This window comes from Osmia bicornis, chromosome 3, assembly GCF_907164935.1.
Source record: "Osmia bicornis bicornis chromosome 3, iOsmBic2.1, whole genome shotgun sequence".
In the NCBI taxonomy this organism is placed as follows: domain Eukaryota; kingdom Metazoa; phylum Arthropoda; class Insecta; order Hymenoptera; family Megachilidae; genus Osmia; species Osmia bicornis.
The window spans coordinates 11855795-11868313 of NC_060218.1; the positions used below are offsets into that span (position 1 = coordinate 11855795).

Sequence of the window (12519 nt, forward strand, 5' to 3'; positions counted from 1 at the left end):
TTCACGCCGCGGCGGCGTTAGCGCGCCAACTTCACTGCGACAACTTCGATGGGACTGACTATACATATATGCCGCCGTATTGCTGCATGCAGAAACAGTATGTAGAAAAGCGGCGATTCCATACTAACGCGTACGTTGTCACGATCGCACACGGATAAGCAGAATTCAATGCGATAGTTTCGACAGTTTTTCGGAAATATCGCAAAAACTAAGGCCGAGCGGCTGTTATATGTATAGTAAAAAGTGGTCCAAAATGTTGATTTCTACAACATATTTAAAAATTATCGAAATCGGTGATACCATCTGTAATCTAAATAATTACCTTCACCCCAAAATCTAGATTTTCGCCTTCAGAGGTTGATTAGAACAAAATCTTGAATTATGTTTTAATCAATTGTATGGGTGACCTTCGTAAGCAAAAACCAAGTCGATATATCATCGGCCTAAGAGATATTGAAGAAATTCGTGTAAATAGATTTTAACCCTTTTTACACACTTAAGGGTCGAATTTCTAAAAATCCCTTCTTAATGGGTGCTTACGTCATGAGAGGAATACACTACCCGAATTTCATGTTTCTAGGTTCAGGGGTTTGGGCTGGGCGTTGATGAGTCAGGACATTTGTCTTTATATATATAGATTTGAATACAACAATGTGGCATTTTAGCTCATGAATAAATGGTTGATGTGCAAACAAAATCCAATTGGTGGAAATGGAATCATCGTCAAATTGATGAAGCTAAATTCGGACGTCGAAAATACCATCGTGGACGATTGATCACAGGAAAAATATGTTTGTCGTGCCAGTTGTATCTCGTAGTGCAGAAGTGCTACTACCCTTAATCGAAAAATACATTGTTCCTGGGTCGATAATCTACAGGGATTGTTGGAAAGCTTATAAGAAAATCGACAAAAAAATATATCAACATAGCGTAGTCAACCATTCTGAAAATTTTGTTGATCCAAATACGGATATCCATATCCAAAACATAGAACACTTATGGAGAGATATTCTCGGAGGTATTCCACAATATGGTCGTAGAGAATACCATTTCCACCATTATTTAGCAGAATTTATATTTAAAAAAACATACGATTTCAACGAACGGTTGGATGCATCTTTTGAAATAATGTCTACTATGTACCCTTTAACGGAAAATATAAATGAATAAATGAACTAAATTTATTATTATTATTGAAACCATACATAGATGTGATAGGTTAGGTTAGGTTATACATCTAAATCCGGCCGCCGTAGGGCGGCCGGCAACGCTTTCTCCAAACGATAGTGTTGTTTAAATAATAACGAAAGAGTTGCCAGCCACCTTACGGCGGCCGGATATAAATATATAACCTGACCTAACCTAATATATCAATAATATTCACTTCTAATTGAGTTTTAATGGACATTTCCACCTTAATTCTTACAAATCTGTTTTGGTTAATAACTTTTTAATAAAAAACGCGCGACGGCTAAAACCTTCTGAAGGTCACTCAGGAGGGTGACCTTGACAACATATGTCAAGGTCAAGGTCATCGGAGGGTGGTCCGTATCTCTAAATAATTACCTTTAGTAGGATACTACAGGGTAGTCACGCGACTACGTCGACAGCCGAAGAGCGATGATTGCTAAGGTCATTCTAAACAACCTTTGCCTTTGCCAAAATGTTGGTTAAGGCTTGGTTTTCAAATTAGTAACAAAAAACACCGACCAATCCAAGCGCGTACAGCGCGCAATCTCAGGCTCTGCAGTGTCGGCTACGAAAACCGGGTCTGATGTAGGTCGTGAACGAACGGCTTGACACCCCGTTGCGCCGCCTCCGAAAACTTTGAAATGTATTTGGTATCCTTTTTTTTTTTCATGGGGGAAATCTTCCAAAGACGCCCCCAGCCCCTCTGGGGAGTGCCGGATTTTTACCAGCTAAAACCCCTACGGTGATCTGCACAGGGCGTTAGAGGGGGGGGGGGGGGGGGGGGGCGGCGCTGGGACCTCTGTCGAACACGCCGGGACCATCCCACCCTTGGCGCATAGCGCCCCATCTCGGGGGAGGGTCTAACCTTTGACGCAGGGGGTCACATCCGACGCCGGCCACTCCTCGGGCCGCGTGCAATGGCGACCGGGACTCCAGCCCCGGCCATTTGCTGCCTAGCGGCTCCATTTAGGAGCCGCCGATCTGCGATGGAGGAGAGGGGAACGCCCCTCCCCCGTCCAATCCCCCTGGGGGAGGTGCCTCCCCCCACTACATCTGCCTTGAGGAGGAGCCAAAGCTCCCCCCCAACTTATCACCCCACTACAACTACCTTGGGTGGAAACCGAAGCTCCTCACCCTCATTTTGTTGGGGGTGGTGGGCATAATTATCAAGGCCCACCGCCCCGTATGTATTTGGTATCCTATTTAACGACTAAGTAGATATTATTAATAGCTATGGAATATTGGTATAAATGAATAATTCGATACTATTGTTCCTTTCTTTTTTTAATTCATTATTCGATACAACTTTTACCCAACGAATCCTATTATACCGACGCGACGTGGTGCTGATGCACTTGATCACGACCATGGCTTAAACGCAGATTATACCCAACACTATCGTGGTTCGGTCCGCGCTAAAGGCGTGTTCTGATTGGCCATATTTTTCGTTAATAACTCGTAAACGAAGCTTTAACCAACATTTTGGCAAAGGAAAAATTTGTTTAAAATGACCTCAGCAATCATCCCTCCACGCATCCTATCCCAGTTCTGGAACATCCTATATAAAGCAGGTGAAAATAAGGGACACGTATTTTTTTATAGCGGTCCAATCGCAAATTAAGGGGATGAAATCACTCCTTGAACTTTCAGCAGAAAAATGGTATCTTGAAAACTATCACAGATATAGTATTGCCTCGAAATAAGCAAGTGGTCTCTGCTTCGAAATAAGCAACTAGCTATCCCCTCTTTTTTGTTTGAAGTGGCCCGCAAAGTGAGAGGTCCGAGAAATGAATGAGAAGTCCGTTTGCCGCTACCTCGGATCTCTCCCTCGTTTCTACGAGTGACGATCTCTCATTCGTCAAGCCGAATAGCATACCTGCTTCGTAATAAGCAACTGTTCGGTCCCGAGCAAGTTGCTTATTTTGAGGCAAAACTGTATAAGAAAACTTCTTAAGGAAAAATTCCATGGCTTCTTGAGATAAAACAAAAGCTTGCCTCACAAGGAAACACCGCGACCCCTTACTCACGGATTTGAATGAAACTTTGTGGGTTTATAGAGTGATCCAAGGCAAGAATAATGGTATGCTTCATTCGTGCCCAATCGCCCGTTAAGAGTGTGAAAACTAACCTCAAAGTGAAATCGGCACTTTCACTTTTTCGTGGGAGAAACTTTTAAGAGATATACATATCTCAATAATCTCATATCTCAATATCTAATATATCTCATACAAAACAAGTACAGTTAAGATATTTAATACATTTTAATATCTTTGAATTGTTATTGTGTTTGTTATCGTCATATATTATGACCTGCAACGAAAAGAAGAAATCTCAATATGTAATTTACTATGTGTTGTCAGCGTGCAACCGCGCGCACGCTGTACGTTTTGTCGTATATCTGTTTATGCCGGTGTAGCATAATAAAATTAGTATACACCGTTGAATTTAGAATAAAATACATAATATTTTTAGTTATTATAAACATGTAAGATTTTTTAAAATATCCCAAGAAAAATTTTTTTTTTCAAGAAGGAAGACTTTCTTAAAAGTTTTCTTAATGTAAGTTTATAGTACTCATTGTACCATTAAACTTTTACCTAAAACATTTTTGTCTATCTCTTGTACTTTAAGACATATACACGAAAAAGTGGCAGTGCCGATTTCATTTATTATTATTATTTTTTTATAATAAATCATGATATTGTAGGCATACAATATTACTGTAGGCTATGGATAGCCATAAGCGGCTGTACGTGTATATGTATATATGTATATGTATCTATGTTCCATTTATGTTTGTTGACATCTTGCCTCCAGTGTCCTCGCGTAAGGTTTTTCGTACAAATGTACAGACACGGTATGCAGATCAGTTCCTGACGACAGCAGTGTCGAAGAGATCAAATAATAAAAGCTAAATCGGTGATACCATTAACGCTCTGAAATCATTTCCTAATTTGCGCTCTATATAGCCTCCTACAATATACAAATTTTTATTTTGTTTGAATTAAAACCGACATTCGCCATCAGTGCATACTGATTGTAGACATTCATCGGTGTAAGTGAGAAATAATGATATTTGGCAAATATTTCGGACATACATAAATCGACTTGGTGAATGTTGACATTTACTGAAGGATATCGACATTTACCAGATTTCGGTCTTACGCGGTAACATATGTACTATTCGGTGACGGTAAGTTACCGAGCACCTACAAAATGAACGACAGAGGGGCAAGGGGACTGTGCCGTTGGTTCCACCTAATCCCCTCCAGGAACCCGTAATTTGAGTAGTCAGCGGTCGCATTGCAAAGGTGTAAAATTTCGATATTCGCGGGGGGTACATTTAACTATATAAACATGCGATTTTTTCTGGATATTAATGGACTTTTTATAATACTTATTCTTGACAACAGTTGTTATTATGCAAAATTTATGTAAATTATATTATGGAAGCTGTAAAAACTCTCCTGTTTTCTTAATAATGTAAACCCCGAATCTATGTCTATGTCAATGCGTCCGAATCTTCGCTCACTATCGCTTCATCTCGTTCTGTTTCAATGTCTGTTTTTAGCGACGTTCGTCACGCGATAGATTTGTGGATATAAACCCAATAAACATAATACGTGTGACTGGAGGCAGGTCAACAAAGGGTATAGCAGGATAAGATGGGCAAAAGTGCCCTTGAGCCGATTTTACTTTGCAATGCACCATTCGATAGCTTATCCCAAAAAACCATGGTACACCAAGTTTCAACCCTATACCTCAACCGGGAGGGTAGTTACAGGGTAAGAAAGAAAAAGTAGTTTTTGCTATATTTCTCCTATTTATCATTATGCAAAAAATCTGCAAAAATTCTAAAATATTCTAGATATGTTTCTTTATGATTGTGAATTTTTTCAGATTTTTCGGTTGCAAATCCTAGGCGTGAAAAATCAAAAACGCAAAAAAAGTCGAAAAATTGAGATTTCGGGTAGAAGCTTTCGAGCGACTAGATTTTTACTTTCACAGTAATTAGATATTAGCATGGCTATTATCTCCAATTTTTTCGGATTTTTTAGGTGTAGTGCAATGTACTTACAAAAATCAAAAACCGTCATTTTCGGCATATTTTGTGCGATAACTTGAGAAATACCTTCCGTTTTGACATTTCCTTTATATAATTAGTGGATGTGTGATTTTTAATATTTTTGCGTTGGATGAAGCAAGATCTGAATGGAGAGAGTGAAGTTATTGTAAATGATGATAAAATAATTTTTAACAAAAAAAAAATCCGACTTCAAAATGCACTAAAAAGTGTCAAATAATTTCTATTTCATTTATACCAATATTCCATAACTATTAATAATATCTACTTAATCGTTAAATAGGATACCAAATACATTTCAAAGTTTTCGGAGGCGGCGCAAAATTAAAAACTTTTCCTCTACTAGGAAGATCCTAACTCGGGCGTCGGCAACCTATGATAAATCACCCATTTGATAATTTCAAGTAAATAATATTCAACGGGAATCAACAAACCTGTATAATACTGTGACTTGAGACCGTTGTTTCGAGTCTCAAACGTCCCAGTTATTCTCGAATAAATTAATACTCGGGAATTGGTTTTATGTTAAGTGATTGAATCAGTTGATTGGTTTGATATGACGTATATTTCAATAACAAACTGTATACTACAAGATGATAGTGAGTATGTTTTCGAGGTGTTGCTACTACGAGAGTTGTCAATGTTCTGGTTAGCGCATTTTCGTGTGCGTGTATAAAAGGAAAATGCTCTATGCCTAAAACTATTGCTGATTGGTGGAGAAAATTTGGTGGGAGGTGTGAACGAGTGGAAGTGACGTAGTCGATGAGTTGCCGTGGGTTTTTCCATAATTTTTGGAACTTCCTTAATTTCTAATTGCGGAGCGCCTATCGGTATGCAACCCCAATCAAGGGTAGTCGACCAGGCGTTGGTTTTATGGCCTTTGGTATAATTTTTACCTGATGATTGTTTGCCGGGACCTGAAGGGTCTGCGAGGCAACAAAACCCATTGCGAATTAACTATACTGCAGTTCACGAGTGACCGCACTTAACTCGCGCAGCTAGTGACCTACTGAGGTCTAGGGAGATTTTTAATAGTGCGTGTGATTCCCCTTTACAGCTTGCTTCTTACTTTGAGTTCACACCATTTTCTTTTTGCAACAAATAATAGGAATTTCATTGTATCGTGAAACTTTACAATATCATCACCGGTTATCAGTTATCGTACGTCATATATTTCTGCCCACCATTTATATGATCGCAAAGTATAATAGGAAGCAAGCTGTAGAGGGGAATAACACACGTAATTAAAAATCTCTCTGGAGCTAGTGAGCGGCGCGAGTTAAGTATGGTCTCTTGTGAACTGCAGTACAGTGCACGTAAATCAGGAGTGTTGCCAATTTCTCATACGATCATTACAATTACAAATGTTTTCAGCCGGACCTATAATTTCTCTGTTACGACTTATTAATTACCAAGTTTGCCATACCGCAATCAAATCGTTATTGGCAGCATCGTTTGTTCGGGTATTTTGAATTCTGCGCCGCCTCCGAAAGCTTTGAAATGTATTTTGTATCCTATTTAACGATTAAGTAGATATTATTAATAGCTATGGAATATTGGTATAAATGAAATAGAAATTATTTTACACTTTTTAGTGCATTTCGAAGTCGGATGTTTTTTTTGTTAAAAATTATTTTATTTATGTTTGGCTTTATTACCAGTGAGTGTTAAGAGTGAATTTGAAAAAAGTTATACCTACATGTAGCCCATATATTTCTCTATAAAGTCCTGGTATCCAGGACGAAAGTAACACATTATGGGGTCGAAAGTAACACTACGAATAGGGACATAAGGAATTAGATACTAATGCAACACATGTTACACAAAGTTTTATCGTTATTGCAACAATCAATATAGCCTCTGAATAAATTATACATATAATATTATAGGAACTTTGTTAATTTGTTATCAAAACTTATCCTAAAGACAAGTTTTAACTTTTAACAGCTTATATAAAACACGGTTATAAAGTCTACAAACAACTTATGAAATACCATTATAGCACACATAAGTCTGCTCACCTTCAGTACAGTCTTCATGAGACCAATCCTTACATTTCATGTACTAAAACGTGTTACTTTTGTCCCCAACCACGTTTTTTAAGTTTGAAAATTAATAATTTGGAAAGTATATCGACGGTATCTAAATCAAAGATCTGGTTAGGTTAATGCACTATTTAAGAATACATAGTCACCTGTTTGCCTCAGAATCTCAGCATTGCTTATCGTTTATAACAAAAAACTTGAAAGGAGAAAAACTTACTTGGTGGCTATCAAATCACAAAGGTTAGGTTAACAAAAGCAGTTCAGGCGGTAACCCGGCGTCGACTGACTATAAAGGGAGGGGGTATGACTATGTCTCCCACTATAGTGATAAATCTTCCTGAGGACATTACATGTCGCCGGGGGGGGGGGGGGGGGTGTTACTTTCATAACGTGTTACTGTCCCCGGTCTCCCCTACAGAAAAAGGTTGTTCAAAATGTTGATTTCTACAACATACTTCAAAATTATCGAAATCAGAGGTGCTGTCCGCTTTCTATATAATTACCATAATTATGAAGTAAACAAATTTTTTATTTGCCATTTCTGGAGTTTAAAATACCAAACGAAGAAATGAGGGGAATCTGCGTCATATCGTCTCTACCAGAGTGACGTCCCTGACAGTAATACATACTTCTATTTTTGTTTCAAGTGTATGATGCGACGGCCAAAATACCATCTGGACTCCTGAACGGAAACATAAATCAATTTGGTGACTTCGACGAATGCGTTGAAATCCAAGGAAGCGAGGGAATTCAAGGACAATATTGCTTAACATATCTTCAATTGAGCATCGACGAGTCACGTTTAGATCTCAAGCACCTCCATCGCCTTTTGCATTCACACTATGCTTTTAGAAGCAACATTAGTGATGTAAGTACGTATATGCATATATTTTTCCTGTTATATAAATGCAAAATATTTGATATTTATTGGGAATAGTTGATACCCATTCGTTTTAACGATCTTAAAATATATTAAAATTCCAAATTCTTACATATCATTAGAATTTTTAGTAGTTCATTGGGATTTTCTAGAACTTTTTTTTTACTTTCATGTGGTTTCATGACACTGCTTGAAATTCTTTGTTATTTCTTGTAGTATCTTTAGAATTCTGTAGAAATCTTTGCAACTTCAGAGAATCGTTTGAAGGATCTCTTTGAATTCCTGGGGAATTCTTAATTTTTTTAACTATGGCGCACCTGACCAAAAATTCTCAAAAAAATTGAAAATAATAGTATCGATAATATACACTTATAGAAAAATTATGAATCTAGATCCGCCACTCCTTCCATAAAAAATCGCCATTTTTCAGCATTTTTTGAAGTTTTTTATTTTTCACGGCTTCAGTTTTCAATCCAAAAATCTGAAAAAATTCTGTAATATGTGCCTCCCAAATGAAAATGTCTCTAATTTTTTTCAGAATTTTCGAATGTCCTTAAATAGGAAAAATTGGCCAGAAACTACGCGATTACATTTTTAACCGTAACTACCCTCCCAGATGAGATACAGGATTGAAACTTGGCACAGACTGGTTTTTTTATCACGTATCGAATGGTTCATAGCAAGTCGAATTTGGTTTGGGGGCACTTTTGACCATCTTATCCGGCTATACCCTTTCTTACATTTTGGTTGACTGAAGATCACGGTGGACAGTGTTCCGATTACTGTCTCACATTTTTAAAGAATTTCTTATGCCAAATCGAAACACAAAACAAAAAGTGAACGAATTGCAATAATTCCAAATACACGAAATTATCTACATCGAGAACAAAACACAATATCCCTAGACTTAAGGGGGCAGATTCCTTGTGCCATTAATTGTATGTGTGCACTCACACAAACAACGGAAAGCATGATATCTTGATAATTGCATAAATGAAGTTCTCGCTGGTGCTACGCATACGGGTAGACTTTACCACAGAGTAGCCTGGTCCGCTTGAACACTAAAAAACACCATACGCTGAGGAAAATGGTAATTTTGAAACTGTAAGCTTGAGACAGACGCTGATGTAAGCAAATAAGATGGTTGCCGAAGTCACATTTTATAAAATATTGGACGATTTAATCGTTTTTTTCGTTAATACCATACTAGACCACCCTTCTTTGAACCAGCACACTTTATTGGTGTTGCGTAACTTATACAGCAATCTAGTCTCAAAAAGCATTTTTTCGAATTTTAACCATACGTATCTCAAAAACTGGTCATTTTTGGACTCCGTATTCATTATAACTTTTGATCAGCATGGTAAGAACTAAACTTTTCTGAAAGTTTCAAACAATTTGACTAAAATTCAATTTCCGTAAGGGTGTGTGCGGGGTCCTTTGGAGCTTTTATAATAAATGGTCATTTTTTATTTTACATAACGGGTATACACGTCAGCCGTATCTAAACCGTAAAGTTTTGGATCGACGAGTATACATGTCGAACGTAGGTAATTGATTAACAATGTTATCTGGTACCGCTTTTTTATCATCGAGCGCAGCGGCCAAGATGGGTATAGTTTAAATCAATCACCATTTTCTTGAAAAGTTGCGCAAAATTGCGCCATTTTCGTTCTGATTCTAACAGTTTTTTAAAATCTTGCACAAAATCAAGATTTTAGTTAAATGTACTTTTTTCAATCAGATCTTACAATTTAAAAAGTTGTTAACATTTTAGCTTACTTTATGCACTGAATATAATCTATACAAATCTGGTAAACTTTATAATTCATTTGAATTTCATCTTTCCCAGCAAAGTTTTTAGAATCGTGCAAGTGTTTTGATTTGACGAATTTCTACAGACTTTAATATGAATATGATGAAACGGATTGCACTACGTTAAACAACACTTTGTTCTCTATCCATGTACGTAAACAGTTTTTCAATTTTCGAATTTACGAAAACTGATTTTTGATCGCCGAAAGTCGTTTTGCCGCCACTGTGCGGCGGCCTGAACATTGCTACGTATTCTAACCTAACTTAATCCATTGATTAGGTTGATTGATGATTGTAAAATACCTAAAAACGTATATTGCAAAATACGACATTCTTTTTGTAACACCTTATCCATCGATTAGGTTAGGTCAAGCTGTATCAATATACCCGCCGCCGCCGTTAGGCAGTCGGCCACTCAAACAGAAATTCAAAATCACTGAAATCGGTTAAGTATGTCTTTTAAGTCCATTTGTTGTTTGCTGGCCGTCGTAATGTGTTTATAAAATTAATACATGTACAAGCGGTCACCCCATGCTTATACATGCTGTACGTTGCCAAGAACGTGCAGGTATGAACAACATTCAATGTAGTAGTAGCACCAGTTTTTTGCGAAGAGTCCGCCTATCATATGTATAGGAAAAAGTTGTTCAGGATGACGACCTAGACAACATATTTTAAGGTCATCGAAATGGGAGATGGCTTCCTTATTCTAAATATTTACTAATTCAATGAATCTAACTATGTCGTTCATAAAATAAAGTTTATAGCTTACAAAATTTTCATCAACCTTTAACGTTCATCAACATTAATTCATCAATGTCTAACACATGACACTTTAGACGCGAATAAGACAATCATTGCTACCTTCGATTCAAGCTGAGTTTCTTGCATAAAAATCAGTACAATATCTCTGAAGGTATTTAAAATCGGATGTACACATTCAAGGTTAATGAACACATTTTGAAAAGTATTATTAAATGATGTAAATAAAAATTTGTAGTTTTGTTTAAAAAACAGAACTTGGTCTCCATATCTTTTGAAATAATACTGTAAAGAAAAATTCGTTCGCACAGGAAAACATAATTATCCATTGTATCATGAAACTTCCATTTAAACATTTCTTTGTATCTGTTGTGCACAAAGCTTTGTACCTGGGTACCTTTATCCTAGATCAACACACTATCTCCATGGCGATAAATAAAGTTAATCACTATGCGCATGGGTGTAACATTATAGTTTATTATCTAACTTAATAGTTTTCAATTACACCACATCTAAGTGCATTCGAACAAAAGTAATGTAAAAAGAACATAATGCGTAATGCGTATTTTTTAAAACAAACAAAAATTAAGACGCCACGCATGACCAGCGCCCACAACCATTTCTTGGACGCCATCACGCGCTCTTTTCGAAATCGGTTTGCTACTCTAACAGTATCACCAATAGTTATGGAATAACGGGACTGTAACACTTCAGTGTGTATAAATTTGTTGTGCCCTCAGGCGATTTTTGGGATTTCGGGTTCTGAAACGGTAGAAGAATTAGAATTTACCGGTGTCCGAGTAACGGTCCAGAGTTTATTTCTAAAACGAGCTTCTTACAATCTGCCTCTTTTATAATTGTTCGCTCATTTTATAATCTATCGCGTTGCGTGGGGATGACCAAAAAAGGTCGTGCTGCCCGGCGCGTGTTTTGCTAGCTTGCAGAGATTCGCTATGGGTATGTTAAAAAAATATAAAATGGTGTTACTCCTCCCGCGATTCTGGGGTAAGTGCCATGCCGTTCCTCATGGTCCTCCTACCAGAAGATGCAAGATCTTCCCCACTCCGTGGCCAGATCCTTCTAGAAAATCCTTATCTTTTTACACGTGCCATGCAGCACCATGACTTCGGGTCATCGGCCACACGCGCGTTCCTTCGAAAATCGGCGATCGAACTCTCTATCGCCGTTCGATAAACAAAACGTCTGCGACTCTTAGAATTCGTCGCACCTCAAGTATCAACTACCGCCGGCCTAGGTCCGATGACAGACGTATGGCTCGGGGTATCGATAGCCTAAAGAATCCTGAGAAATCCTTGAAAAGCAGGTCAAAGCCCCAAATGCAATGACCCTGCCACGTGTCAACCCTTGAATACGTACTGACGCTAACAGGTATGTGCTGCTGATTCGGACATTCCTTAGCCGGGCGATGGTCGTACGATGACTCTTATGTTCGTTGCCGGGCACAACACTTTGTATATGTAAGGATACAACTATTGTATTAATTATGTCAATAAATAATAGATAAATATCAGTGCAAACAGCGGATTTTTGTTGCATTCTATATTTCTTCTTTTTGCATATGGAATATCCGGAATATATGGTGTAAGTTTTACAACTCATTTCTCTGGCTTACCATTTCAAGTATTGTATCTGTAATTTCATTGATGACGAAAAAAGATATTATTGTAAATATGAATGAAAGAGTTTTATGGTTGCACACGTTAGTACAATATATTGTTTCA

At 37.6% G+C, this 12519-nt stretch overlaps 1 protein-coding gene across 1 annotated transcript in view; it reads left to right on the forward strand.

Moving 5' to 3' along the window:
- The window catches only part of LOC114880866 (O-acyltransferase like protein-like), a 125494-nt gene that overhangs the window by 92904 nt on the left and 20071 nt on the right, over positions 1 to 12519 (forward strand). The window contains exon 3 of the mRNA XM_029197332.2: positions 7968 to 8188. Coding sequence (XP_029053165.1) covers positions 7968 to 8188 — 221 coding nt within the window. The remainder of the gene's footprint in view (positions 1 to 7967; positions 8189 to 12519) is intronic.